We start from the raw sequence: 26874 nt of genomic DNA on the forward strand, positions 1-26874 counted from the left end.
CTCCTTGCTTCTGCTTCTATGAGAACATGGTGAGTCTAGTTAACTCCCAGCTCCCACCAGCAATATCCCAAACCGTACCCCAACCCCCACCCAGCCTGCCCTTAGAGTCAACACACTTAGACATCAGGAAAGGTTAAGGAATTTTCTTTATTTTTTACAAATTAAGACTATGTAGATATATTTTTTAATCAAAACACCTTTGTCTTCACAGTATGAGTTAGAGAATGCAGCCTGAGCTGGAAACTGAAGAACTAGGAAGTAAAAACGGCAACGACCCCTGTATTAAAAACCCGTTAGGCGTTTTCTTTAAAAGTAGTTTTATATCTTCTCATTCTTGGCACTGTTTCTAAAGAAAAACTCCTTTATCCCAAGCAAACAAGCACAAGAGGTGGGGCTACGTCAGATCCTCGGGCCTTGCAAACAAGCCTTTTCCTGCAGAGCTGCTGATGTCCCTTAGGTCAAGGCCAAGCCAGGGCGGAGACAGCAGGCCTACAGGGCAGTACCCGTGGCACTGAGCCCGTCCGGGGCACACCACTGCACAGGCAGTGTCCCGGACAGTAGACAGGAGCCACCGTGTTCAACTGCCCTGGCTGTGAGCAGGAAGGCGAAGGCCATCCCGCTGGTAACGGGCTCTCAGTGGCTGGGTTCCGTGAACTGAAACCACAAACAGCCAGGGCCACGGCAACTCCCGGTGCCGCTCTGTGCAGACTGGGCCCCCGGTTTGGCCACCTGGCTTCTGCCTAGACCACAAATTTCTAGAAACAGGTGAACAAACCAAACTAAAGTGCATCTGTAAGTGAACCTCCTGCCTCAGATCTCTGGCCTGAGGCTCCACTAGGGTCCAGGCAGACAGACAAAAATGCACTGAAGAGCCGTGGAGTGCCACCTTCAAGTCATCACAGTCAAGACTCCCGCAAGGCAGTGCTCGGCTGGTGGAGACTTGTCCCTTGCTGCAGTCCTTACAGAGGCTTTTCTGGGAGGATTCAGTACAATCAGCCTTGAGGCTCAACCATCCCCCTTTCCTATCCTTCCCCCAAGACTTAACCATAGCCACCCAGTGGAGGCCAATCAGTAACAAAGGTGATCATTTTAAAAAACCAACAACAACAAAATACAATAGGGAAACTTGAGAGCGGCCATATCTACCTTGCCATACATACAGAGCCCTTCACGATGCCCAGCAACAGCTGTTCTGCCCTTTGTACACAGGCCTGCCCACCCCACAGATGGAAAGTAGGTGAGTCCCTGAGGGCCCCTCAGGGGTGGGAAAGGGAACACCCACAAATCCACATTCCCTCCATCATGGCAAGGGAGAAAGGCGTTTGCCAGACCAATTCAGGCAGCGGAGGAGGAAGAGCACCCACCAGAGTCGCTCTCTGGCAGGCCAACAACTCAGGGCAGGTGAGCTCCTTCCCAGGGCAAACACACTGCCCAGTCTCACTGGACTGTGAAAACCAAACACAAGGCCCTAAGAGGCTCCAGCAACAGTCCAGAGGGTCCATCTGCAGAGGCGTGGCAGGAAGGCGGACATCTGCTCCTCACTCCTCATCTGGGTGGACTGGCTGCCTGAACAATGCAAGCATGGGCTGACAGAAAGGGAGCGTGGAGAACCTCAGGAATATGAAGCCAAACTCCAAACTATATCCACTAATCAGTTTTTTGATCAAAAGATTCAAAATAGAGAAAACCACAAAGTACAAAAGCTTTTCTGATGCTTTTCATTATCATAGAACACGACACCTGTAATGTGTGCAGAGGAATGAGGGGCAGGAGGAGTCAAGCTGGGGAGGCCGACAACCAAGTCACTTCTTCTCTTTCTTCTTGTCCTACAAATGAAAAAGAAAATCTACCTAAGTGTTTTTTCCCCCGACAGGCAAATCCAAATGAGCACAGGCAAAGGCCGTGAGGGATCTGGACAAAGAGGATGAGAAACGCTTGCAGGAACTCAGTCTCCCAACCTCAGGTGCAAGCCCAGACAGGAAAGAACCGAGTTCAGCAGCTGAGAGGACAGCGTTATCTCCACGGTGTCCCGTCCAAACCGCGGCCAGCCCAAACAGACCCCAACCCACCTGTCCCTGCCTTCAGCCGACTGCACTCACTACCTCGTACTCCTGAGCCAGGCTTAGAAAGGACAGCTCACGGGCTCACTGGTTTCTCTACAGTGGGACTAGACTGACTAGTAAACTGCTGTTTGGGGAAAAATTATTATTATTAACGAAGGGATGGGACTGGAGAGCCAATCCAGCAGTCGCGAGCCCTGGCTGCCCTTGCGCAGGACTTGGGTTTGATTGCCAGCACCCACACAGTGGCTCAGAATTGTCTGTTGAGGTCCTAACTGTCTCTAACTCCAGTTCCAGGGAATCCAATGCATGCAGTATACATGGATACATGCAGTCACTCATACAGATTCATAAGAAACTTAAAACACAATTGAAAGAGATTAACAAGTGGATAAACTGATCTACTTCTGACAAAGGACAGCTGTCATTACACAATGTTTTCTACAATACCTTTTTTCTGAGTCTTAACTATCTTTGTAACCTTAAATTCTTCGTAAGGGCAGGGCAGTGGTGGTGCATGCCTTTAATCCCAGCACTTGAGAGGCAGAGCCAGGCAGATCGCTGAGTTCGAGGCCAGCCTGGTCTACAGAGCAAATTCCAGGACAGGTTCCAAAGCTACAGAGAAACCCTGTCTTTTTTTTGGGGAGGGGTGGGGGTGGGGGTGGGGGGTGGTTTCAAGACAGGGTTTCTCTGTGTAGCTTTGCACCTTTCCTGGATCTCACTCTGTAGACCAGGCTGGCCTCGAACTCACAGAGATCCACCTGCCTCTGCCTCCCGAGTACTGGGATTAAAGGCGTGCGTCACTACTGCCCGGCAAGAAACCTTGTCTTGAAAACCAAAGAAGAAAAAAAAATTCTTCCTAAGGTACACTGCTTTCACAGCCACCAAAGCTGTCTGCCATTTGAAACTCATCCCTGGGATTAGTTAAGATTTAAGGAAACTGTTTTCACTTGGTCTTTTTTCTTTGTTAGTGAAGACTGGGTTCACCCCCATGGTGAATACCAACTGTCCCCACCTCACACGCACACAGGTGTGCACAGCTGCACTAACCTTCAGCTCACACGCACACAGGCGTGCACAGCTTCACTAACCTTCTCACACGCACACAGGCGTGTACAGCCGCACTAACCTTCTCCTCACACGCACACAGGTGTGCACAGCCGCACTAACCTTCACCTCACATGCACACAGGTGTGTACAGCCGCACTAACCTTCACCTCACACAGGCATGCACAGCCACACTAACCTTCACCTCACACAAGCGTGCACAGCCGCACTAACCTTCTCCTCACACACACACAGGCGTGCACAGCCACACTAACCTTCTCCTCACACGCACACAGGCGTGCACAGCCACACTAACCTTCTCCTCACACGCACACAGGCGTGCACAGCCACACTAACCTTCTCATTTAAAGCCAGGACCAGCATGAGCTTCCTGAAGAGTGTGACAAAGTCTAAGAAGAGGTCCACGCAGTGCCTGAAAGACAAGAGTTAGCTCACTCACAGCACTTCCCACACCTCCACCCGGAAGCCCCCACAGTGCCAGGCAGAATGCCCATCTGGGAGTCACTCCCTCCAACACTCCAACCCCCTGTCCCCCAGGAAACAATAGTCTGCTATCCTTTTCAACTCAACAAATCCACGAGGCATCATGAGACCAGGCTTTGTACTGAACAGAGACCAAGTCTGAACCTGGAACTCCCAAGAACCAATGACCAGTGAAGAGCCCCCAAAGGACTGTTCTACTTAAATTATGCACACCCTCTCATCGTTCCCACTGAAAACAAAAGGGAAAGTCCTTTACTCCTGGATGCTGGGGCGGAGGCTCTTCAAACTGTGCCGTGCTGGGGTCCTAACCCGGCTCCAGTGCCACAGCTTGTCTGGACTGTTTGCCCAGCACGGTGAAGCCCTGTATCTAATCCCCAGCATAAACCACTGGCACATGCCTGTCTGTAATCCCAGCACTCAGAAGTAGAGGATCAGAAGTTCAAGGTCATCCTCAGTTACACTGTGAGTTCAAGGCCAGCCTGGACTACATGAGACCTTGCCTCTTTAAAAAAAAAAAAAAAAAATCAAAAAAAAATCAACAAAATTTCACATGCGTGTATAGCTATGGAATGGAACAGTTTGTGTCAACCTTTATTCAATGCAGACCAATTCTTCTCACACTTACCAGATGTAATCCTTATCTCCATTTTCAGCCTTCTCAATAATGAGCTGAGTATCAAAAAGGACAAAGCCGCACATGACCAGCAGCCCCATATACAGATTTGCCTAACAAGAGAGACAGAGAGAGTTACATGTGGTAGACGTAGTAGTGGGGAACCACATCACATGCTAACCCACAAGACAGCCAAGTCTGAATCCCTTCTCAAGACACAATTCTGTTTTCACCCCCTCAGGTCACTATTCTGGACTGAGGGGAACAGTCTCTGAGCAAGTGATTCTCCTCAGCTGCGCCCAACATGGCAGAAGGAAATGTCTCTGGAAGTGCTGAAGGTCTGTCGGGCACTGCCCTAAGAAAGGGAGGGCTCTAGAGAAGTCACCTCTTTTTCTTTTTTAAAGGTTTATTTATCATGTACAGTGCTCTGCCTGCATGTATGCCTGCGCATACCAGAGGAGGGCACCAGATCTCATTATAGATGGCTGTGAGCCACCATGTGGGTGCTGGGAATTGAACCCAGGACCTCTGGAAGAGCAGCCAGTGCTCTTAACCTCTGAGGCATCTCTTTAGCCCGAGGAGTCACCTCTTTGACTTAGAATTAGGTGAGAAAAATGTATGGGGCAAATGGCTGCTGGAAATTCTATATAAAACCTCACCTGGAATAGCCAAATGGATCCAAAGAAAAGGTTCCCCAGCGAGGACAAGAACATGAGGCTCATGGCTGACATCAAGATGCCTAGTAAGACAAGGCAAGAGTCGTCACGAGAAAAGCCAAAGCAGGGCAGAGACAATCTCATCAAGGCCATTTCTAACCGTCTCCCCAAATGAAGGCTTTTAATGCTAACCCGAGTCACGGGAGACCAGAGGTAGAAAAGGGGGCCACTGACAACTCTACCAGAGCAGAGCCCAGAGCTTGTTTTATGGTCCATACCTCCCAAGAAGAGGTAGCTCCGGCGCCTGGCGTAGAGTGCACTCAAGCTGAAGCAGGTGAAGATCATGGCCGTGCCCATGAAGGCAGTGGGGAGGATGCTGGGAAAGAAGAGGCCTGAGTTGAGAGCTGCAACTGTGTTTAGAAGGCATATTCACAAAGGTACAGAACACAATCCAACCAGTTACCTGGGATTGATAGCAATGCACAACTCCAAAGCAGGGCCCAGGCCAACTCCTAGAAAAAAAAAACCCCAGAACACAAAATTACCATCGATTCTGATCACAGGCATTCATTCTCATTAAAAACAAAAACAAAAACCATACAACTAACATATGAACCAAAGCAATTCTTTTACTCTACCCTTTCCTCATTTCAAGAGGATAGATAACTGAGTTAATTCATCGATCTCTCTCTCCCGTTAGCTCAAAGCCATGGATGTTCTCAGGAAGGACAGAAATTAGAAACAACGAACAAGCAGAAATGTCAAGTGCCATGTATCCCTGAGACTGTAATGTGGGCCAGATCAGTAAGAGGATGGAAACAGCCTGGCAGCCAGTGACCCCGCAGGATCAAGACCCCTGCAGTGAAGAGCGGCCAGACCAGTTTTCCAGGGGATCACATGACCACAGGAGAGCAACCTGCTGCAGCCCAGCATTTCTCCTACTCTGGCTATTTCCTCCCTGATAACCCTCCACACCTCCAACAACTAGTGTTCCCTGAGCCTAGTCTTCAATCTCTTCCTTTCTAAAATATCCTGAACACTGCACAGACTAGCAGAACCCGGTGCATTTGAAGTCCTTTATTCTATAGCTCCAATCATGTTTCCCTCACTGAGAATTCTAAAATCTACCTCCAACAAGGACGCAGTACAAAGCCCAAACAAAGTAAACACTCAAATCCAAGTGTGACTGACTGGAGGCTACAGATTAAGGAGACCAAGGGGCTGGAGAGATGGCTCAGGGGTTAAGAGCACTGACTGCTCTTCCAGAGGTCCCGAGTTCAATTCCCAGCAACCACATGGTGGCTCACAACCATCTGTAATGACATCTGGTGCCCTCCTCTGGCCTGCAGGGATACATGCAGGCAGAACACTGTATACGTAATAAATAAATCTTAAAAAAAAAAAAAAAAAAAAGAAAGAAACCACAGCGGTGTGATGGAATTTGGGGAACCGCTACAGAGAGAACTGTTCAGACAAACAAACCTATGTTACCAGGATAAGTCAGAGTTAAACAGGTTTTTAACACCTCTTGTGGCCCCAGTAGACAACCTCTTCACCTACCTGTGAGGAAAGCAAAGCCAGCGAGAAGTCCCAGTCTCTTCTGCTCAGTTTCATGGCTATGAGGTGTTGCCATCAGCCAAATCATCAAGCCCAAGGAGCCCAAGGCAGAGAGCAGGCCAGCCTGTAGAGCCAGTCAACACACAAAAATTCAGTTTCCTGTTTCCTAGGTTCAAATACTCATCTGAAATTTCTAACATTTGCTTCTTTTTCTAGCGGCAGAGGAAAAGGTAGTACGTTCTCAGAGAGAATGGAGGGAGAGAAACCAGGCTAAGACCACGATCGATGGATGCCAAAGGCCCTCTGAGGTCCTTACAGAACTACTCAGGTCGAGCCATACAGAAAAATTCGAGAAGCACACTGCATCTGTAGGACAGCAGCAATGACCCCTTCATGTTCACTTAAGAAGAAGGAAAAACGAACAATAAAAACACCAGCTGACCTGCGTTATTTAATCCCTAGGACCCAAATGGTTAAAGGAAGAAACTCGTCCCTGTGGCGCAGCCAGGTTCACACACACCCAGGCTCTCACACTCCTGGCTGACAGGATTAGGGAAAGTCTGGGGGAGGCTTGAACTCGGGATCCCGCAGCCTCTGCTCTGCTGGCATTACAGATGCACACAGATGTCTGGCTTCTGGAGGGTTAAAATCGCCCAGCTATTTCTGAATTTCCTACAGTAACATTACTTTTACAACAAAAATAACATTTTTAAAGGGAAACCCAGCCATGGGTATTAGGAGGAAACCACTGAGGATAATCATGGGCACTGCAGTTCCTGCCCTTAAAGAAAGGCACAGTTTCATCGCGGTCACTGTGTGAGAGGTTATACAGTTATGAAGTGGATGCTGAATGAGTGTAACTGAGTGTCCTGGGAATATACAGAGGTTTCTACAACGCTTCGGTCAGATTCTCACAAAATGATTAACACAGAGCCTTGCTGTATGTGTTTCTTTTTCTTCTTCTTTTTTTGTTTATTTATTTATTATGTATACAGAAGAGGGCACCAGATCTCATTACAGATGGTTATGAGCCACCATGTAGGTGCTGGGAATTGAACTCAGGACTTCTGGAAGAGCAGTTGGTGCTCTTAACCTCTGAGCCATCTCTCCAGCCCCAATATGTGTTTCTATTCATTCACAGAGCTGCTAAGGGTGTCTTCTCCCTGAAGTAAATCAACCATTGTATGAAGACAGCACTTTAGTACCATGTTGTTTCTGGCAAACTCAGGAAAGCAAAGGCAGGTCAGGTCATGGCAGTGTACACTTTTAAGTGCAATGCAGTACTTGGGGCAGGGCAGAAGCAAGCAGAACATCCAGCCAGAACTACATAAGAGCCGATCTAAAGTCTAAACCAGGCTGGTGTGCAGCTCAGCGCTAAGAGGTGTGTATGAAGGCCTGGTTCAATCTGGCACACACAAAAGAGCAGAAAGGTGGCATTGGGCCTGTAAAAGCAACACGTGTGAGTGAAGCATGATCCTGGAGTAGCTGAAATCCCAAATGCAAAGTCAGTCTGTATTGAGAACCGAGTGCATTTTACATTACTTCAAACAAACAACAAAAATACACAACAACCAGAAAGCAGAAAGACCTAGAACTTGCTTTGAACTCAAGGATCAAAGCCTTGTCCTTTTGAGTGCCTGGAGCAATTTTTCATATAACCCTTGGCAGGTGATTCCTGAACAAAAGGACAGCTCATTACAGTGGCAAATGTCAACACAGATATACCTCAGTATTTACGCTACAAACAGGCACTCTAAAGTCGGGCTACTAGGGAAACTTCAAACTTTTTGGTTATTCTTTAAATAAAAATAAAAGTGTGCCTCTGCTTCTGCGGGTCAAACCCACACTTCCCTCCCAGGACTACGAGCTGCTGGAGGTTTCTCCCAAGCATGAACATAATTCAATGGCCCAGTCCATACAAGTCCCAACCTTGCCCATTCTGACAGTGAATTATGTAACTGGTGTTTTGTTCCAAGCATTCCACAGTCACTGAGGCAACAAAGAAGAAAAGGTGGACGGGCACCGTGCCAAGGAGTGCCGGCACCTGGTTCACGTCTGAGGATGGGGTCTCGTGCGTCAGCCAACATCAGCTGCACACCTTTAGGGCCAAATACCCAGTGAAGAGATTTCTGTGTTCAGTTTCTAAGAGAGAAACAGTTGCCAGAACTGAAAACTTAAACAGTTTAATAGTGTCCTGAATTACTAGCTGGCTGAGTTCTGATATCAAACTACTGATAAAGATATTAAGGAGGGGCATAGGAATCACTACCCCCTTAAGCTGTTTTTTCCTAATGGAGTCTGTTGCCGCCCCCAGAGAGAAATGTGCTCTTACCTGAATGAAGTGTGTGACCACATGGACATAGGCCCCTGCCGCCGCCACAAACATACAGAGCGCAAAGCTGGCATAGACCTTCTTTAGGTGCTGCTGTGTCGAGGGAGTTCTAGGAAAGAGTGTTTATAACACATCATGTCTGGACTCATCTCTAATCTACAAATCGTTTCTCTGTAAGTGAAAGTTCTATTATGAACAGTTAGAGATACTTTGGGAAGATATTATAATAAAAAGAATGTTTGGAAAACGGGTTAACAGAATCTGCTAAAGAGCCCAACCCCAAATGCACGAGCATCAGTGCCAACCAGAACAGGTGACTTGTACAGAGAAGCCCCTAGAACCTGGCTTCTCCGCAATCTAGCCGGCGATTTGTTTACTGACATCTATAAAGTTACCCAACCAGGGAAAGAAACGAGGTATGACAAGAAATGCAGCAAGGGACCACAGTCAAGGTTAAACCACTTACATGTGGGAAAATTTTAAGAGGGCGTCAAAGTTGATCTTCCGATCAAATACGTTCATGGTTCCGAAGTCTGCTCTGCACACCTGCTGAAAAGAAGAAAAAGATTTTATAGGCACCGGGACATTTAAAAGCACAGGCACATTAAAAAAAAAAAAAAGCTTTTTTTGCAAGCTTTGAAAAATTAAAAGGCCCCATCAACTCCTTTAAAGAGGACAAAGGCATGAAATCATCTTCTCCCTAAAACTATTTTACCATCATGTGATTTCCATTATTTCAGAAGGTAATTACAATTCTTAAAGGACAACCATTTTTACCATTTTTAAAGGACAACTTCTGAGAGTTAGTTCTCACTGTCCACAGATGGACTAAGTGTTAGGGACTGAACTCAAGGTTCTCACAGCAAGGGCTTTGCCAGCCTTAGAATAATTACATCACTGTCTCCAGATACTAGAGAACTGTCTCAGGAAAGTACCTCAAAGATGTAAAAAAGAAAAAAAAGAAAAGAAAAAGAAAAAGTTGTAAGACCATTTATTTATTCCTTTCAGACGTGGTCCCACTATGTGAGCCCTAGCCAATACATAGACTAGGCTAGTCTGCAACAGAAACCCGTCTGCCCCCACCTCTGGAGTGCTGGGATTAAATGAGTGTGCCACCACAAAGGAATGAAGTCAACTCTTGTGCTAGGGCTTGCATTCTAGCTATATACATGCAGGCAGGCAATTTCCACTAACACACTTTAAACATGTCACGGAAGTCACAATTTTTAAAATTTCTGTATCTCCATGGAAGATACACAAGGTGGTGGTGCACACCTTTAATCCCAACACTCAGGAGGCAGAGGCAGGAGGATCTCTGTGAGTTCAAGGTCAGCCAGGTCTACAGGGTGAGTTCCAGGAAAGGCTCCAAAGCTACACAGAGAAACCCGGTCTCGAAAAACCAAACAAGTACACAAGGAAGAAATTTCTGTTTTGTCTATTTTTATAGTATTAGAACCTTTAAAAAATGTCACTGTTTTACTTTATGGGTATGTGTGTCAGCTGATGTGGGTGCTGGGAGCCAAATGGACCCTTGTGAACAGCTGCAAGTGCTCTTAAATGCTGAGTCACCTCCAGTTCCTGCCTAGTCATCTGTCTAAGACTCGGCCTTACTAGAGGCTCAGACTAGACTGGATCTCACTACACAGACCAGGCTGGCCTGGAACTCAGACATCTGCCTGTCTCTGCCTCCCAAGTGCTGGGATTAAAGGCGTGTGCCATCATGCCTGATTTCCTTGGAACCTTTCTTACAGAAAGATTGTTAATTGTATAAATATTCCCTCTATTTTCTTTTTAAAATCTTTGTTGTGCCAGGCAGTGGTGGCGCACACCTTTAATTCCAGCACTTGGGAGGCAGAGGCAGGCGGATCTCTGTGAGTTCGAGGCTAGCCTGGGCTACAGAGTGAGTTCTAGGAAAGGCACAAAGCTACACAGAGAAACCCTGTCTCAAAAAACAAACAAACAAAAAAAAAAAAAACAAAAAAAAACCCAAAAAACTTTGGTGTGTGTGTGTGTGTGTGTGTGTGTGTGTTCTCTCAATGGTGATGTATGCCACTGTGGACATGTGCTTGCCACAGCATGCATGTTGAGGTCAGAGGATGCTGAGCTTGGGTCTTGGTCCTCACTTCTTCCACTTTAGACAGTCATCTGTTGTTCACTACTGGAAGCTCCAGGCTAGCTGGCCTGTGAGATGCTAGGGATTCTATTGTCTCCGCCTCCTCTCTCCCTGTAGGAGCACTGGGGTCAAATATGGGAGCTACCTCGCCTGGCTTTTACATGGGCTCTGAGGACTCCCATTTAGGGCTTTAACATTTTCATGGGAAGCACATTACCCACTGAGCCACCTCATCAACCCACCTGATATTCTCCTCTTAGATTTCCTAAATATTAAAATTTGGCTTTGCCCTCCTCCACATTTAACAATATTTAATATAAATACTTAAAATATTTTTCTTAAACTGTGTAGACAACGCTCTAATAAATGCGTGTATCCAGAAAACACTCATCAAAACCAGAAAATAATGATGCAATGATCACCTGATTTACAGACCTTATTCAGATTTTCCCAACAGTTCCAGTAATTCAGACTGCATTTTAAAACCGAAGCAGGGCCTCTACCCACCTCTTTCCACTGTGACCTTGTGAGCCAAACATGGGCAGTGCAATACCCCACACCCATTTAAAAGCAAAAACTAAAACCCAACCAAACCATATCCAGTTACATCACACCAAGACCATTAAGCCGGATTAAGTTTTGCTCCTTCTATCTCACATGCAATCCCAAATAAACGCATTCAGTCTAAGAACTAAGATCTGATCGAGAGCTTTCATCTTTCCTAAACACACACACATACACACACACACACACACACACACACACACACACACACACACACACCAGTTCTTACTAAACACACAATGCCTACTCTATTCCCAATCCACCGAAGAAAAGGGCAGGGGGAAGGAAAAGAACCATTAGCCTGCAATCAGTTACAACCCTAAAGTCAACTTCTGAGGACTCATGGCCGCAGAAAGATGCAGTTTGGAAAGGTCGCCGCCGCCGCCCCAGGGGTTTCCTGAGGCTCTCTTCCCTCCAAAGAAGCAATCACAAAGGTACAGACTGGCTTTCTCAGACGGCCTCCTTTCTCATTACCACCCTACTTACCCTGGCTCTTGTTAATTCAGGGTAAGAACGGATCTGGTGAGAAGCCGCAGACCTCACCAAGCTGCTGCTCTCCTCTCCAGTCACCGGCCTCTCTCTGCGCCCTCTTGGTCTACATGGTGCAATGATTGCAGACTGTTGCATGGCCAAGCAGTCTTCCACACCCTGAAGAGTGCACTCTCCAGAGAGCACACTTACAGGATGGCACAATCCAGCAACTGGAAAGTGTCTTAAGGCTTCCATTAACACTCCTAATGGCATCCCCAGAGAGAACCTGCAACCTCCACAGCCAGGTTTCTCAGTACTCCCAGTACAAGTGCTACAGCACCTCTTGCTTCCAATTTCAATCAGCAATAGGGGGAGGGGGCCTGAATACCCAGGGGATGTTAGTCAGAAAGGGGCAATACTCATGTAACCAGACCCTCTGAGGAAAAGCTCTGAGAGAACACAATGGCAAAAACTCTTCTTTCCCAGTTTGCTCTTTGACATGTTCCAGAAAGTACTGACTGCCTCTTTCTGGGGCTTTCAGTTGATTAAAAAAAAAGTAAGAGAGAGGCTGGAGAGGGCTCAGCAGCTAAGAGCACCTGCTACTCTTTCACAGGATCAGATTCAATCCTACCATCCACATGTCAGTTTACAGCTGTAACTCCAGCTACAGGGGCCGCAACTCCCTCTTTGGAACTCTGAAGGCACCAGGCACACACATGGGGCACAGACATATTTGCATGCAAAACACTCAGTCTTTAAAAAAAAAAAAAAAAAAAAAAAAAAAAAGCCGGGCAGTGGTGGTGCACGCCTTTAATCCCAGCACTCGGGAGGCAGAACCAGGCGGATCTCTGTGAGTTCGAGGCCAGCCTGGTCTACAAAGCGAGTTCCAGGAAAGGCACAAAGCCACACAGAGAAACCCTGTCTCAAAAAACAAAAACAAAAACAAACAAACAAACAAAAAAAACCAAAGGTAAAGCAAAGTCTGTGTAAGAATGAGGATTAAAGGCCTGCACCGCCATGCCCAGTCTATTTCAAACATTAGGTGAAATATGCTAACTACAGCAATTTACTACTGTTAGTGCAGAGGGGTGGGAGGGTAATGAAAGGTCCAAGGGGCAGCTCATATAAAATAAAAGCACTTGCTTTGCAGGCCTAATGCCTGAGATCCATTCCCAGCAAAACAGTGCTGACTCTCACAAGTTATCTTCCAGCCTCCACACAAATGCTGTGTCACGTACACACCCATGGTCACATACACATCACATACACACAGTGATAAAACTTCTGAACTTATTTTTAAAGTAGTAATGTACTTACTTAATGTATATGCCATGTTTCATTTTGGAAATGTTGAAATGTAAGGGGAAAAGCAGGTCTCAGAAGGCAGGAAATGTAACTGTGCTCTAGAGTTGTTCCAAATTGAGCAGAATAAAGGTGTAACTGGAGATAAAATATTCCCTCGAGGTTTTTTTCCCCCTTTCCTCTTTTCTTTTTTGAGACAGGGTCTCACCATATAGCCCTGGCTGGCCTGGAATTCACAAAAGAAATCCACCTGCTTTTGACTCCCAAGTGGTAGCATTAAAGGTATATGCCACAATGCCTGGCCCTGACCTATACATTAAAAAAAAAAAAAAAAAAAAAAAAAAAATCTAAATTAGGATGTTTTGTACAGCCAGACCCTCTTCTGTATTGGGCCATGTGTTGGATTTTCCTTTTTTTTTTTTTTTTTTTTTTTTTTTTTTTTTTGGTTTTTCGAGACAGGGTTTCTCTGTGTAGCTTTGCGCCTTTCCTGGAACTCGCTTTGGAGACCAGACTGGCCTCGAACTCACAAAGATCCACCTGCCTCTGCCTCCCAAGTGCTGGGATTAAAGGCTTGTGCCACCACCGCCCGGCGGATTTTCCTATTTTTAAAGAGGCAATGCTTTATGTTTTTGTCAAGGGAAAAAAGAAATACTGGACTGAAGGAATAGCTCAGTGGTAGAACACCTGCCTAGCACAAGTGAGGCCCTAGGCTCAGTCTCAGATACTACAAAAATACACATCATTCCAGTGTATATGGGGGTCCAAATTGCTCCAAAATTCACTGTAGTATTTCTGACATACAACTAAAATTATTACAAAAATCAACAAGCCAGGTATGGTGGTACACCTCTGTAATCTCAGTACTTGGGAGACAGAGGCAGGATAAATTTAACATTGAGGGTAGCCTGGGCTATATAATGAAGCTTAGTTTTAAAAAGAAAATCAGCCGGGCAGTGGTGGCACAAGCCTTTAATCCCAGCACTTGGGAGGCAGAGGCAGGCAGATCTTTGTGAGTTCAAGGCCAGCCTGGTCTACAGAGTGAGATCTACGAAAGGCACAAAGCTACACAGAGAAACCCTGTCTCGATAAAACAAACAAACAAAAAAAAGGAAAATCACTGGTCTATCTCATCATAAACTATAATTCATACAGAAACCTAGAAAGAGATCCCTAGTTCTAGAAATACTAAACTCTGAAATAGTATGAGGGATTATTTACACAAAATTAAATGACAGTGCCTTCTGGGGCATTGGGAATTTGTTTATACTGCATGTATAAAGGAAAAAGAAATGCTCAGATGTTTTAGTTACAACCAAAATTCTTTGACTCTGCACCTCATTTTATGGCTGTATCTTTAAGGCAGCATAACTCCAAATATTAACAGAGCCTATCAAAATTTGTTATGCACATATTGCTAGAGTTTTGTTGAAGTGTCACCAAAACTGTGGTGACAGGGGCAGCCTCCTCTGCTAGAGCCAGCCCAAATCACAGAACAAAAAGCAAGAGCTGGGAGGAACATAACGAATCCAGCATGGAAGGTTGGACAGGGCAGGGGTTCAGCAGTGCCCTGGGTTTTATAGTTGAGACCTACTAAAAACAAGACCACCCCAGCCTGAGGGCACAGGGCTCAGAAACAGAGCACTTGCTGAATATGACCAAGGCCCTACATTCAATCCTCAGGACTCACGAACACACAAGCACATGCATGCACAACAAAAACTCCCGGCCCTACATCAATCCTCAGTACTCACAAACACACAAGCACACGCACGCACAACGAAAACTCCCAAGCTTACTGCACAGTTTTACCGTGACCTCCTTTGCTTGGCAGGATAAAGCCCAGCCTGTCTTGTCAAATCCCGTTTCTGTCCCAGGGACCTTTCTTACCCTTGTCCTAAAACAAAAGATTATTATCTAATAGTGGTCATGCCTTCAAAGCCTGACTGAATACGCACACACAAACCCTGTAAGCACTGGGGACAGCTCAGTGACAGAGTGCTTTCACAGCATGTAAAAGGCCCTACCACCCATCACTGAAGAAAAAACAAAACAAAACAAGTCATTTTGTTTCAACACATATACTAAATACAGTACAAATGAAATATGCAGAAGCCTCTAAACCTACTGCAAACAGAAAGCATCACAGTTGAAAACTACAGGAGTTATTGCCTCAATGTACACAATCTAACATTAATAAGTCCAAGAGACACATTTAGATATAGATGCTAGATTGTGAATTACTATTTTGTTTTACCCTCCCACTATGTAACTTCAATTTCAACTATCTTTTTGTTGTTGTTGTTGTTGTTGTTGCTTTTTGAGACAGGGTTTCTCTGTGTAGCCATGGCTGTCCTGGAACTCACAAAGATCCACCTGCCTCTGCCTCCCGAGTGCTGGGATTGAAGGTGTGCACCACCACTGCCTAGCTACTTCAACCATCTTGACTGCTCTCCTGCACCTCTATAAGGGACCAAATTGGTAAGTAAAGAAAAATCCCAGGGCTGATGACTGATTAAATGTGTTCACCACCAAACCAGACACACAGAGTTTTTGATCCCCTGGCTCCACACGTAAGAGAAAACCAACCCCTGACTGCTGTACTCTACTCTGACCTCTATACACAGGCTCCCCCCCCCCCCAGGAAATGGAATCTTAAAGGGAGGGACTAGTTTCCGCCTCCGTATACCCACATCCGGCCTTTGAACATCCGGTGGCACTGCAGATGGAGCGCTCATCAGTCCCGAGCACCAAACAAAACCAGACCCTTCACTTAGAAGCTTCCACAGCAAGCTTCCGGTACTGAACTTCACTGTGCTCCAGTGCCCTCATTTACAAACCTGTAACATACAACACTCTACTTCATGTGAGATGGTACAACTAAGAGCATAGAGTATCACACTGTGCATAGGACAAGCTCACCAAAAAGTCTGGGTTTAGTAGACTTCTATTTAAGCCTGACTTACATAGATCATGAAAACTATTTAAAAATATGTAACTCTCAGCGGGTACATCATGAAGGCTTAATACTTCTTTATCAAGAAAGTGAAGCAAATAGGTAAGGAGGAAGTCCAACAAACAAATTTGAAGGGTCCTAATAAATCCCATTCCTAGTTAAAACTACTTCTGTTTAAATGGCATACCTTTCCTCTAACACATTTACTGGACCTCCTGCCCCAGAGGGCCACTAGGTGCTTTGATAGGTGGCCATGGCAGTTTGTTCAAGTTAACTTAGTTACCAGCTTGATGCTTTTGCTACTCTAGGAGGTAGTCGGCTCCGTTTCCAGATCATCCAAGGTACCCTGTTTCTGCGAGGGCTGGGCCTACATCATAAGGAGACCCGAACCCTAGAGCTCTCTCTTAACTTGACCCCAAATCCCTGCATTTCTCTCTGGAGAGGGCTACCCCAGAACCAGTCATTACTGAAGGGATGCCTTCCACTTTCAATTCTTCTGAGACAGGGTCTCTCTATGTATCCCTGGCCATTCTGAAACTCTACGAACAACCAAGCTGGCCTTGACCTCACAGAGGTCTGACGGCCCCTGCCTCCTGAGTGCTAAGATTAAATGCGTGCACTGCTACACTTGGCTCAAATTTATTTTTTTGAACCAAGTCTGAAACTACTGAATCTCCCTCTCTAAAACCACAGCTCGGAGAGAGAAGTGAAACATTAGAAGGTTTCAACGTCCTAAATACATAATCTTCCATTAGAAACCAGTAATCTCTCCCCAGCTAATACCTTGTTTATCCCCCCCAAAAGAACAAGCATAGGGGCTGGAGAGACGGCTTAGTGGTCAAGAGCATTGGCTGTTCTCCCAGAGGACCCGGGTTCAATTCCCAGCACCCACATGGCGGCTCACAACTATAGTTAACACCCTCACACAGGCATACAATCAGACAAAACATCAATGCACACCAAATAAAAATAAGTTATTTAAAAAAAAACAAGCATAAATTAGGAACAAAAGAGTCCTAGAACTTCAACATTCCTTAGCTGGCCCACTCATAGTGGAACCCACGCAAATGCAACGCAGTCTCTACAGCCTTTCTCTCTGGTCTTGAATACTGTATTTGGAGAATATGTACTTCCATGAAATTTGGTTAGAAACTTTAGAGGAACAAAACTGGAAGAGACAGAAGACATTTGTACCAGATCCTATAGCCAAGTCAAAATAGCAAAAAAAACCTCAGACATGAGAACATCATGAGTGGTTTTCCCAAAGGGGACTAATACCTTTGGGTAGTTTATGAAACAAAGTGAAACTCTTCAAGTCAGTACATTATCTCCAATGACAGTATCAATTTGATCCCTTCTGGATGTGCAGGGACAGAGTTCAAGATGGGAGAATTAACACAGCAGGAGGACAGAAAACAGGCAACTCACAATCTAGTATTTAAATGTGCGAAAGTGTTTCACTTGTACCTTAGTTGTTAAATTGCACACACTGAAACACAACCCCTATTATCTTCACAATTAGTCCATGAAAAAAAGCAGGAAACAGTCCCACATTAAAGTTTATTTTAGTAACAGTGTAATAGTGGCAAGAGAACCAGACCTAGAGTTACATATCCTGCCTTTTCTACCACATAACCTTGAGAAAATAATTTTAATTTAACCTCCTCTTCAATTTTAATATACACACAATTAATACCGGTTCTACCAACTCTCAATAAGAAAAATATGTATACCAGGCAGTGGTGGCTCATGCCTTTAATCCCAGTAGCACTCAGGAGGCAGGGGCAGGCAGGTCTCTGGGTTCGAAGCCAGCCTGGTCTACAGAGGGAGTTACAGGACAGCCAGGGTCATACAGAGAAACCCTGTCTCAAACAAACAAACAAACAAAACAAACCAAAAAAAAGGTGTATGATTTCTTTGTAAGGCGCTAAACTGACATTAGTACTGACTTGACCAACATAGGAAAGTTTTTGGTTTTGTTTTTGTTTTCGAGACAGGGTTTCTGTGTAGTTTTGGTGCCTGTCCTGGATCTTGCTCTGTAGACCAGGCTGACCTCGAATTCACAGATATCCGCCTGGCTCTGCCTCCTGAGTGCTGGGATTAAAGGCATGCACCACCACCGCCCAAGCCAACATCAGAAAGTTAAAACAGGTGAGTCAGAACCAGATTTAGGTCTCCTGATCTTTACAATACACTGCATTTCACCCACAATAGAAAAGTAAACTTTGATTAAGGCAATTTCATAACTCTCCAAAACATGTTGATCCCTACCACACTGGTGTGTTTTTTTAGCACTTCTACAAAGAACATTAACTATATCTGTAATGAGGAAAAACTGGAAATGCTAAGTATTCAAATTAATTTTTCCTTTTCCTAGTCATTAGGAAAGGCAGTCTTCGTTCAGAACAACAGAGAGAGGAGAACAAGGTTGTGAAACCGTATTTCCACATAATGAATAATGGAAAATCCAAGTTACAGACTGTATTTCTCAAGGACTCAAACCATTCTCTACTGGAGGAAAACCGAAGAGACTCTAAATGTCAACTTACTCTCCAAGCTAGAACAGAAACAGTATTAGACAATAAAGAAACGCCAAAGAAAATAAACGTAACAATTACAGACTTGAGTGTAATTCAGAAGCCATGAAAACGTGATTATGCAATCCAGAGAAATCTTTCTTGAACCGTCTCTCTTAAACTACCCCTAGAGCCCCAAGGTAAATTGTACATAAATATCAATAAGTAACTAGATATTCTGCCATTGACCTTTAACCTTAAGTGCCTTGTCTGTGTTTCCGGCAGTCAGCTCTTCTAAAGTGTTACACATTCACAAGTGTTTGTGTAACTGGAGAGTCTCAAGTTCAAAGTGTTTTGTTGTGGTTTGGTCAACGGCAGCCTGATTGGACAGGAAATGCAACCTGGCCTAGCACGAGACAGCTTGCTCTTGTTGTTGGTAAGAAGAAAAAGGAGGAAAGAGAAACGACAAAGCCTACTTATCACAGGGTTAGTTAAGTCGCTCCGAGGGAAAGAACCGCCCATCGCCACCCTTCCGGAGCAGACTTTGAGACTCCCACGGGGTTCAGGGCCAAGCGATCAAGGCCACCTCACCTGTCCAGAGATAATCTATCAGATCAGAGGGGGGCTGCTCCTTGGGGCTGGGAAGCCGGGCCAGCCCCGGATCTTCTCACCTCCGGCCTCTACCGTTGGCTTCCAGGTAACCAAGGGACCCCGCGTGTCACAGAGAAGTGTGACATCACCCGGCCCGCCGTGACAGGGCAGTCTGCCTAACCAGGCCTACCTCGAGTCCCCGACCCCGGCGGCTCACCAGGCCGGGCGGAGGGAACCCGAGAAGGCGCCGCGGGGCGGCGACCGCGGGGTGGCGACCGCGGGGTGGGGCGGGAGCGCGCACACACAACACAGCTTTCCCTTTCGTTTTCCTCCAAGCCAGGAGCGGGGGGGAAACCTGCCTCGAATTCAAGCCCTGAGCACAGCTGAGGTGGAAGACGGTGGGAACCGGAAGGGAGCCTGCAGCAAGCGAGGGTCGCTCCGAGGCCTCGGCCACAAAAACCAGGCCCACACGCCCGGGAGACGCCGCAGACTCGCCCCCGCCCCGCCCCCGCCCGCGCCGCTGCGCATGCGCCGCACCCGTTCCTCCGCGTCCCTCGCGGCCCAGCTCCGATCTCGACGCAGAGCCGGCCGGGTTCCGAGGGAACTGAGCTGTCCGAACACGGAAGCTAACTGCCCACTCCCGCTCTTGCTCCCCCGGCTTCCCTCGCTCCGGGCTCGCCTAGGCCTAGCTCCGCACGTACCTTCGCAGCCCGCCGCTCAGGAGCTTCCCAGCTCTGCTAAAACCGGATGCGCTCTGAGTCTCCCGGAGCTGGCTCTGGGGCTCTACCCACGCCCGCCCCCCATGGAAGCCCCGCCCCCGACCCGCCCAGGAGAGTTCTCATTGGTCCTCGGCGGCACGGCTGCCTTTCCGTTGGCTGTACGTTCATAAACAGCAGCTGCTGACGTCAGGGCCATCCGCTTATGCCCTTGTCAATCAAGACTATGGCCACCAACCGGCACCGTAGCCCTAGGCCTCCGCCTTCTTCCCTGTCGGAAGGAGGATGTCTGTCGGTCGCCCCATCGAGTAGAGATAGTGAAGTGGGGTGTGTCAGTCCCCAGACCGCTGCCAAGTGAGATCCCATGACACTATCGACCATAGCGCTAAAAAGTCCCAAGATGCTGGTTTAGGCCTCTGGTGGAATAGTAAAGAGGGGAAACGAAGGCAGCCCAGCCGACCTCCTCCCTGGGACCTTCTAACAGGGGATATAGTGGAGCTCAAGCTTCGTTGCACCTTTGAAGGTCCAAGGTCCCCAGGCTGGAGGTCACTGTCTAAGGCCACATGGTGGTCCTGGAGCCCCAAGCGAACGACCGCCTTCCTATTCACCTGCAGGGAAGTGGGTGGTTCTTCATAGTTACCAAGTCAGGTGTGAACAGGGCAGCCAAGACTGGTCTTGCAGTCCTAACCAGCTCTTTGGAGACCTGGCCAAGGGAGGTCAAAGAGCAGGCGTTTTCTTTAAGGCGTGTCCCTAGCCAGAACACAACCGGTTCTTGGCCAGCATTGATTACACAGCAGAATGTTCCCTCTTGGGAAAGATTAATTTATCAAAATGAACAAAAATATTTAAAATTAAGCTATTATGGCTAAAGAAGCTCCATTTTATGCTAGGCATCCATCTTGGTAACCACTGGACCAGTCCCTGAAACATAATTTCCTAATAATGTGTGTGACTCAGTGAGTGCCCCCCACCCAAAAATGTACAGCTGTGACTATCTACTTGTTATGACTAACTGCTTCTTTTGCTTCTGTAACTTGCTTACACAGACACCCAAAGATTGTTTTGAGTTGCCTTAATCACTTAAAGGGCAGAACAGAACAGTTTTTATTGACTTGCATAGTGAAGCCCTTCTCCATGCCCCTCCTTCACAGCAATCTCAAATTTAGCCCACAGATTGTTCTTCCTGCTAGCGGTTCATCTTTATTTATTTATAACTGGATTGAGTCTATGGTCTTTTCCTAGGACTTCCAAACTCCATAACAAAACAAGAAAGAAAAACTAACAAAACTTTGATTTTTTTTTTTTTTTAAGGATACGGAGTCTAACTCAGGCTAGCCACAAATTCAGTGAGTATTACACTTTTCAGGCCAGGCATGATGGCACAGGCCTTTAATCCCAGCACTCAGGAGGCAGAGGCAGGCAGATCTCTGTGAGTTCAAGGCCAGCCTGGTCTACAAAGTGAGTTCCAAGACAGTCAGGGCTACACAAAGACATTCTTGTCTTAAAAAAACAAACAAGGAAGCAAACAAACAAACAAACAAAAAACCCCAGGCGAATAGACAAACAGAAAGTAGTATAGCCATACAATGAAATATTACTTAGCCATAAAAAAGATTGAAGGCTAAAGTGTGGTAGTAATCCCAAACGTTGGCTACATAGTGAGTTCAAGGTTAGCTTAGTGTCTTAGTCACTGTTGGATTGCTGTGAAGAGACACTATGACTAAGGCAACTCTTATAAAAGGAAGCATTTAATTGGGACTTGCTTACGTTTTAGAGGGTTAGTCCATGATCATCATAGCAGGAAGCAGACAGGCATGGCACTGGAGCAGTAGTGGAGAGCTTTACATTCTGATCCACAGGCTGCAGGCAGAGTCTTCCTATGCCAGCAGCTGCTCTCAAATAACAATTCAGAGTCTTAATATTAATTACAAATGCTCAGCCAATAGCTTGGGCTTGTTACTAGCTAACTCTTACATTTAAATTAACCCGTATTTCTTTTCTATGCTTTGCCACGTGGCTTGGTACCTTGTCTCAATTCAGCATGCCCATCTTGCTTCTCTCTGTGTCTCCTCACAACTCCTCTGACTCCACCCTTCTTCTTCCCATCATTCTCAGTTTGGCTTTCCCACTTAATTTTGTCCTGTTCAGCTATTGGCCAGTCAGCTTGTTTATTAAACCAAACATAGCAATATATATTCAAACAGTGTAAAGGAATATTCCTCAACAGGCAGCAGGCAGAGAAACAGGGGAGGGGGGTTGGCTGGGCTCCCCACATCAATCATCAATCAAGAAAATGCCCCACAGGCTTGCCCACAGGCCAATGTAGTGAGAGTATTTTCTCAATAGGAATTCCCTCTTCCAAAATTACTCTAGCTTGTGTCAAGCTGACTTAAAAGTAGTCAACACACTGCCGGGCGGTGGCTGCGCATGCCTTTAATCCCAGCACTCGGGAGGCAGAGCCAGGTGAATTTCTGTGAGTTCAAGGCCAGCCTGGGCTACCAAGTGAGTTCCAGGAAAGGCGCAAAGCTTCACAGAGAAACCCTATCTTGGAAAAAAAAAATAGTCAACACAACAGTATACTAAAAAACCACTAATATATGTCTTTGTTTTGTTCTGCTGGAATTAAAGGTGTGTGCCATCATACCCCACATTTATTTACCTGTTGACCAGCCTTTGGGTACTTTCTACTTCCTATTATGAACAATGCTGCCACAATGCTGCTGTAGAAAACTATCACCAGATGTGAGCCCTTGAACAGCTATGCACTAAATAAACATCTTTTCCTCATAAAGTTATACAGCCTTGAGTATTTTGCTATAGTATCACAAAAAGGACTAAGCCAATTGAAAGTTCAATTGTTAGGTCATATTGTAACTTTATTATTTACACGTATTTATTTGAGAGAGAGAGAGAGAGAGAGAGAGAGAGAGAGAGAGAGAGAGAGAACCACTTTACTTTCTCATCAGCAGTACATGAACGTTCTAATTTCTCTATACTGGTAGTTTAAAAGTAATTGGCCCCATTATCTCATAGGGAGTAGTGCTATTAAGAGGTTGCCTTTGTTGGAGTGAGTATGGCCTTGGTTGGTGAAAGTGTGTCACTGTGGGGGTGAGTTTTGAGGTTCCCTATGCTCAGGATACCACCCAGTGTCTCATTTGACTTCCTGTTGCCTGCAAGATGTAGGACTCTCAGCTACTACTCCAGCATCATATCTGCTTGCAGGCCACCATGCTCCCTGTCATGATGATAATGGACTGAACCTTTGAACTGTAAGTGAGCCACCTCAATTAAATGTTTTCTTTATAAGAGTTGCCATGGTCATGGTGTCACTTCACAGCAATAAAAACCCTAACTAAGACAATTACTGTTCCAAAACATAGTGAAGGGAGCATAGTAAAGAAATACTGGACCAAAGCAAGACTGAAAACCAGCTGGCAAACTCCAAACTCTGCATCTCCATGTCTGATGTTAACACACTCTTCAGATCTCCAACTCCATTCAGTTTTGTGGACTGCAACACACTTCTTTCTCTTGGGCTGGTTCCATTCCCTGTTAGCACCTTTCCTCGACAGGTATCCCACGGCTCTGGCATCTCTAACATCTTGAGTTCTCCAAAGCAATCCAGGCTTCAACTTCACAGCTTCATGCAATGGCCTCTCTACTAGGCCTTCATTCAGGGACACTCCTGACACATGCCTGGTCTCAGCGGCTTTCTTTAGGCACAGAGCAAATTCCATAACTCCTTTCTTCTATCCTTAACTCTAAAGCCACATGGCCAAAGCTGCCAAGTTCTGTTGTTTACTAGGGTTGGAACATGACTCCCTAGTTCAAGCACATCTTTACCAGCTTTCTATCCTTCACTGCCTAAGCTTGGCTGTCCTGAAACTGGATCTCTAGACCAGGCTGTCATCAAACTCAGAGATTGCCAGCCTCTGACTTCCCAGTGCTAGGATTAAAGGTGCCCACCACACCTGGCTCTAAGCTTTTCTTTAGTTTCTTTTCACAAATTGGAAACTTAGCTGAGTGGGATCTTGCCCTGAGGTCACCGTGCCCTATATTCCATTTCCTAATCCGTTTATCTCCTTAATCATAGGATTTAGCTCCATTCCACTTCCTGGTGCTCTTTTTCTCCTCAAAATTTACAGTTTGTAATTTACCCTGCTCAGCTTGCTCCTTTTCATTAATAATATTTATTAAGCATGAACACTAGTAACCATACGATAGTCTACAACTAGGCTGTTTTGAGATTTCTTCTGTCAATGGAATTAATCCAAAACTCTTCACTTTAAGCCTCAGGCAGACTCTTCTGACAAGAGCAAAAGGCAGCCACTTTCTTCACCAAAATATGACCAGGGTGTCATCAAACTCGGAGGTTGCCAGCCTCTGCCTCCCCATTGCTGGGTTTAAAGGAGTGTGCCACCACCATCTGGCTTGTGAACTAATATCTTACTATGGCTTATTTTGCTAATGATCAATTATGTTGATTATCTCTTTGTGTATTCTTACTGCCCATTGAATATCTTATTGGGATAAATGCCTATTCAAATCCCTTTTCCATTTTTAATAGTAGCTCATTTACCCCTTTTATGATTGAGTTGAAAATAGTCTTTGTGTGAGATAGGCTTTCATGTATCCCAGGCTGGCTCTGAAATTACTGTGTTGGAGAACGGATCTGAACATTTGCCTCCTAAGTGCTGGAATGATGTAGAGCTGGGGAATCACACCCAGGGCCTCGAGCATGCTAGGCAACACTCTGTCCACCGAAGCACATCCCAAGTCCTGTAAATGTTCCTTATATAGTCTGGGTACTTGTTAGATATATGATTTGCTAATATTTTCTCCAACTTTATGAGTTGTTTTTCTTGTTGATGGTTCATCGAAGCAAAAACAGTTTACTTTTGATATAATCTATTTTTCTTTGGTTGTTTTATGTGACATTATAAGAATGCAATACATTTTAATTAAAAATGTTTATATAGATTGGATCCACAAATCATTTTCCTGAAGCCTCTCGTACCTTAAACAAAACCCTGTTTGGGAGGCTGGGGAGATGGCTCTGGTTGAAAGACTCTCTGCTAATCCAGAAGACCCTGGTTTTATTCCCCACACCCACTTGGTAGCTACAACGGGCTGTAACTCCAGTTCCAAAGGATCCAATGCCCTCTTCTAGTCCTGGTAGGCAGTAGATGCATGTAATGTACACACATACGTGTAGGCAAAACATCTGTACATGTAGCTGGAAGTTTCGCTGGTCCTGCTTGACCTGAGGTCGGGAAAAATCTCTCCCATCCACATCCTGCAGCCACTTGGTCCCAAGTAAACACACAGAGACTTATATTAATTACCAACTGTATGGCCTTTGGCAGGCTTCTTGCTAGCTAGTTCTTTCATCTTAAATTAACCCATTTTTATTAATCTATGTTTCGCTGCATGTTCCGTGGCTTTACCTGAGTCCCATTACATGTTGCTCCTTGGGCGGTGGCTGCCGTCTCCCCTTACTCTCCTTTCACTATCTCTCCTGGATTTTCCCACCTGGCTCCATCCTGCCATGCCATAGGCCAATGCAGCTTTATTTATCAACCAATCAGAGCAACACATATTCACAGCCTACAGAAAGACATCTCACAGCATATACACATACACCTAAGTAAAAATAAATACAAAACCTAACCTTGGTTCCACAAGTGAGGAGTGGGGAATTACATCATGCCTTTTAAAGGCTGGTGTTACGGTTTTACCGAAAAATGTTCCCCAAAGGTTCATGTTTGAACACTCGGTCCCAAGCTGGTGATGCTGTTTGGGTAAGTTATCGAACTTTGAGGAGGTGGGACCTAGATACAGGAAGTGGGTTTCTGGAAAGTGGGTCTTAGGTGCTGTAACTAGACCCTCCTTCTAGCTCTCCCTCCTTCTCTCCCGCTTCTCGCTACCCCAGTCCTGATTCCCTAGCATCTTGAGGAAGTGAGGAATCTTAGCCACATACCCCTGTGGGGCCACCCTACCACTATGCCTGCCCCCCTGTAACAGGGCCCCAGATCTTAGCACAACTGACTCCATGACTGAGGTACCTTCTTCTAGGCCATAATCAGCATGTAAACAGCATGTAAACCTGCCAAAATGAGAACAAAGACCTAATCCATCAAAGTCCACAGTTTTGGGAAAGTCTCTGAATGTACTTTCATCTAAATGTACTTCATTTATCCCTGACTGGGTGGACAAGAAGAGAACACACCAAGAACATGCCAGTCCACCAAGGGCTCAGCCAGCAGTGCACCAGAGAATGAACCAGTTTCAGAGTAATTATGAAGCCTTTGTCCGGCTTCTTCCACAGCTCTGTAAAAACCCTAGACAAGGAGGTTCAGCAGCTTTTCCTCCCTTGGAAACCCCTCCCAGGAGTTTCTCTCACTTTAACATCTCAATTTTCCTTAATTTGCCACTTTCCCTTAAATATCTCTTAAATGTATTAATACTACTATTATTATTAGTGTGCGTGTGTGTGTGTGTGTGTGTGTGTGTGTGTGTGTGTGTGTATGGGTGTTTTGCCTGCATGTATGTCTGTGAACCACTTGCATGCAGTGCCCTCAGAGGCCAGAAGAACATTTCAGGTCCCCTGGAACTGGAGTTACAGATGGTAGTGAGCTGCCATGTGGGTGCTGGGAATCGAACCTGGTTCCTCTGGAAGAGCAGCCAGTGATCTCAACCACTGAGCCATCTCTCCAGCCCCTCCTTAATATCTCTTAATATATCTTGCATTCCACTTTGCTTCCAAAAGAGTCTGCATCTTTAACTTCATTGGTGTGAGACAATGAACCCAAAGCCCCTGTCCCAGACAGACCTTTGGCTGCTGTGAGTATTTGGCACCTTAGGTCCTTGGGTTAAAAA

General features: G+C 45.8%; 1 protein-coding gene and 1 long non-coding RNA gene across 5 annotated transcripts; one reads left to right on the forward strand and one right to left on the reverse strand.

Moving 5' to 3' along the window:
- Positions 1-128: 128 nt before the first annotated feature.
- Positions 129-20108, reverse strand: Tmbim6 (transmembrane BAX inhibitor motif containing 6). Of its 4 annotated transcripts, none has more exons than XM_059246893.1 (11): positions 19280-19526; positions 18938-19067; positions 9236-9318; positions 8770-8878; positions 6441-6561; positions 5344-5392; positions 5159-5256; positions 4884-4963; positions 4237-4337; positions 3465-3540; positions 129-1826 (listed from the first exon to the last, which is right to left on the reverse strand). In XM_059246893.1, the coding sequence occupies exons 3-11, from the start codon at positions 9289-9291 to the stop codon at positions 1803-1805; spliced, it is 714 nt and encodes a 237-aa protein (XP_059102876.1). In that variant the 5' UTR covers positions 9292-9318; positions 18938-19067; positions 19280-19526; the 3' UTR covers positions 129-1802. The 4 variants fall into 4 exon arrangements, with proteins under 4 accessions (XP_059102876.1, XP_059102874.1, XP_059102873.1 ...); XM_059246891.1 differs by having other exon boundaries at positions 18938-19114; XM_059246890.1 differs by lacking the exons at positions 18938-19067; positions 19280-19526 and adding an exon at positions 19981-20108.
- Positions 20109-20193: 85 nt separating this feature from the next.
- On the forward strand, positions 20194-24975 carry LOC131896307 (uncharacterized). The gene is made up of 2 exons (XR_009375431.1): positions 20194-20349; positions 22624-24975. It is a non-coding gene; the product is annotated as an uncharacterized LOC131896307 (long non-coding RNA).
- Positions 24976-26874: the final 1899 nt, after the last annotated feature.

This window comes from Peromyscus eremicus, chromosome 20, assembly GCF_949786415.1.
Source record: "Peromyscus eremicus chromosome 20, PerEre_H2_v1, whole genome shotgun sequence".
In the NCBI taxonomy this organism is placed as follows: Eukaryota; Metazoa; Chordata; class Mammalia; order Rodentia; family Cricetidae; genus Peromyscus; species Peromyscus eremicus.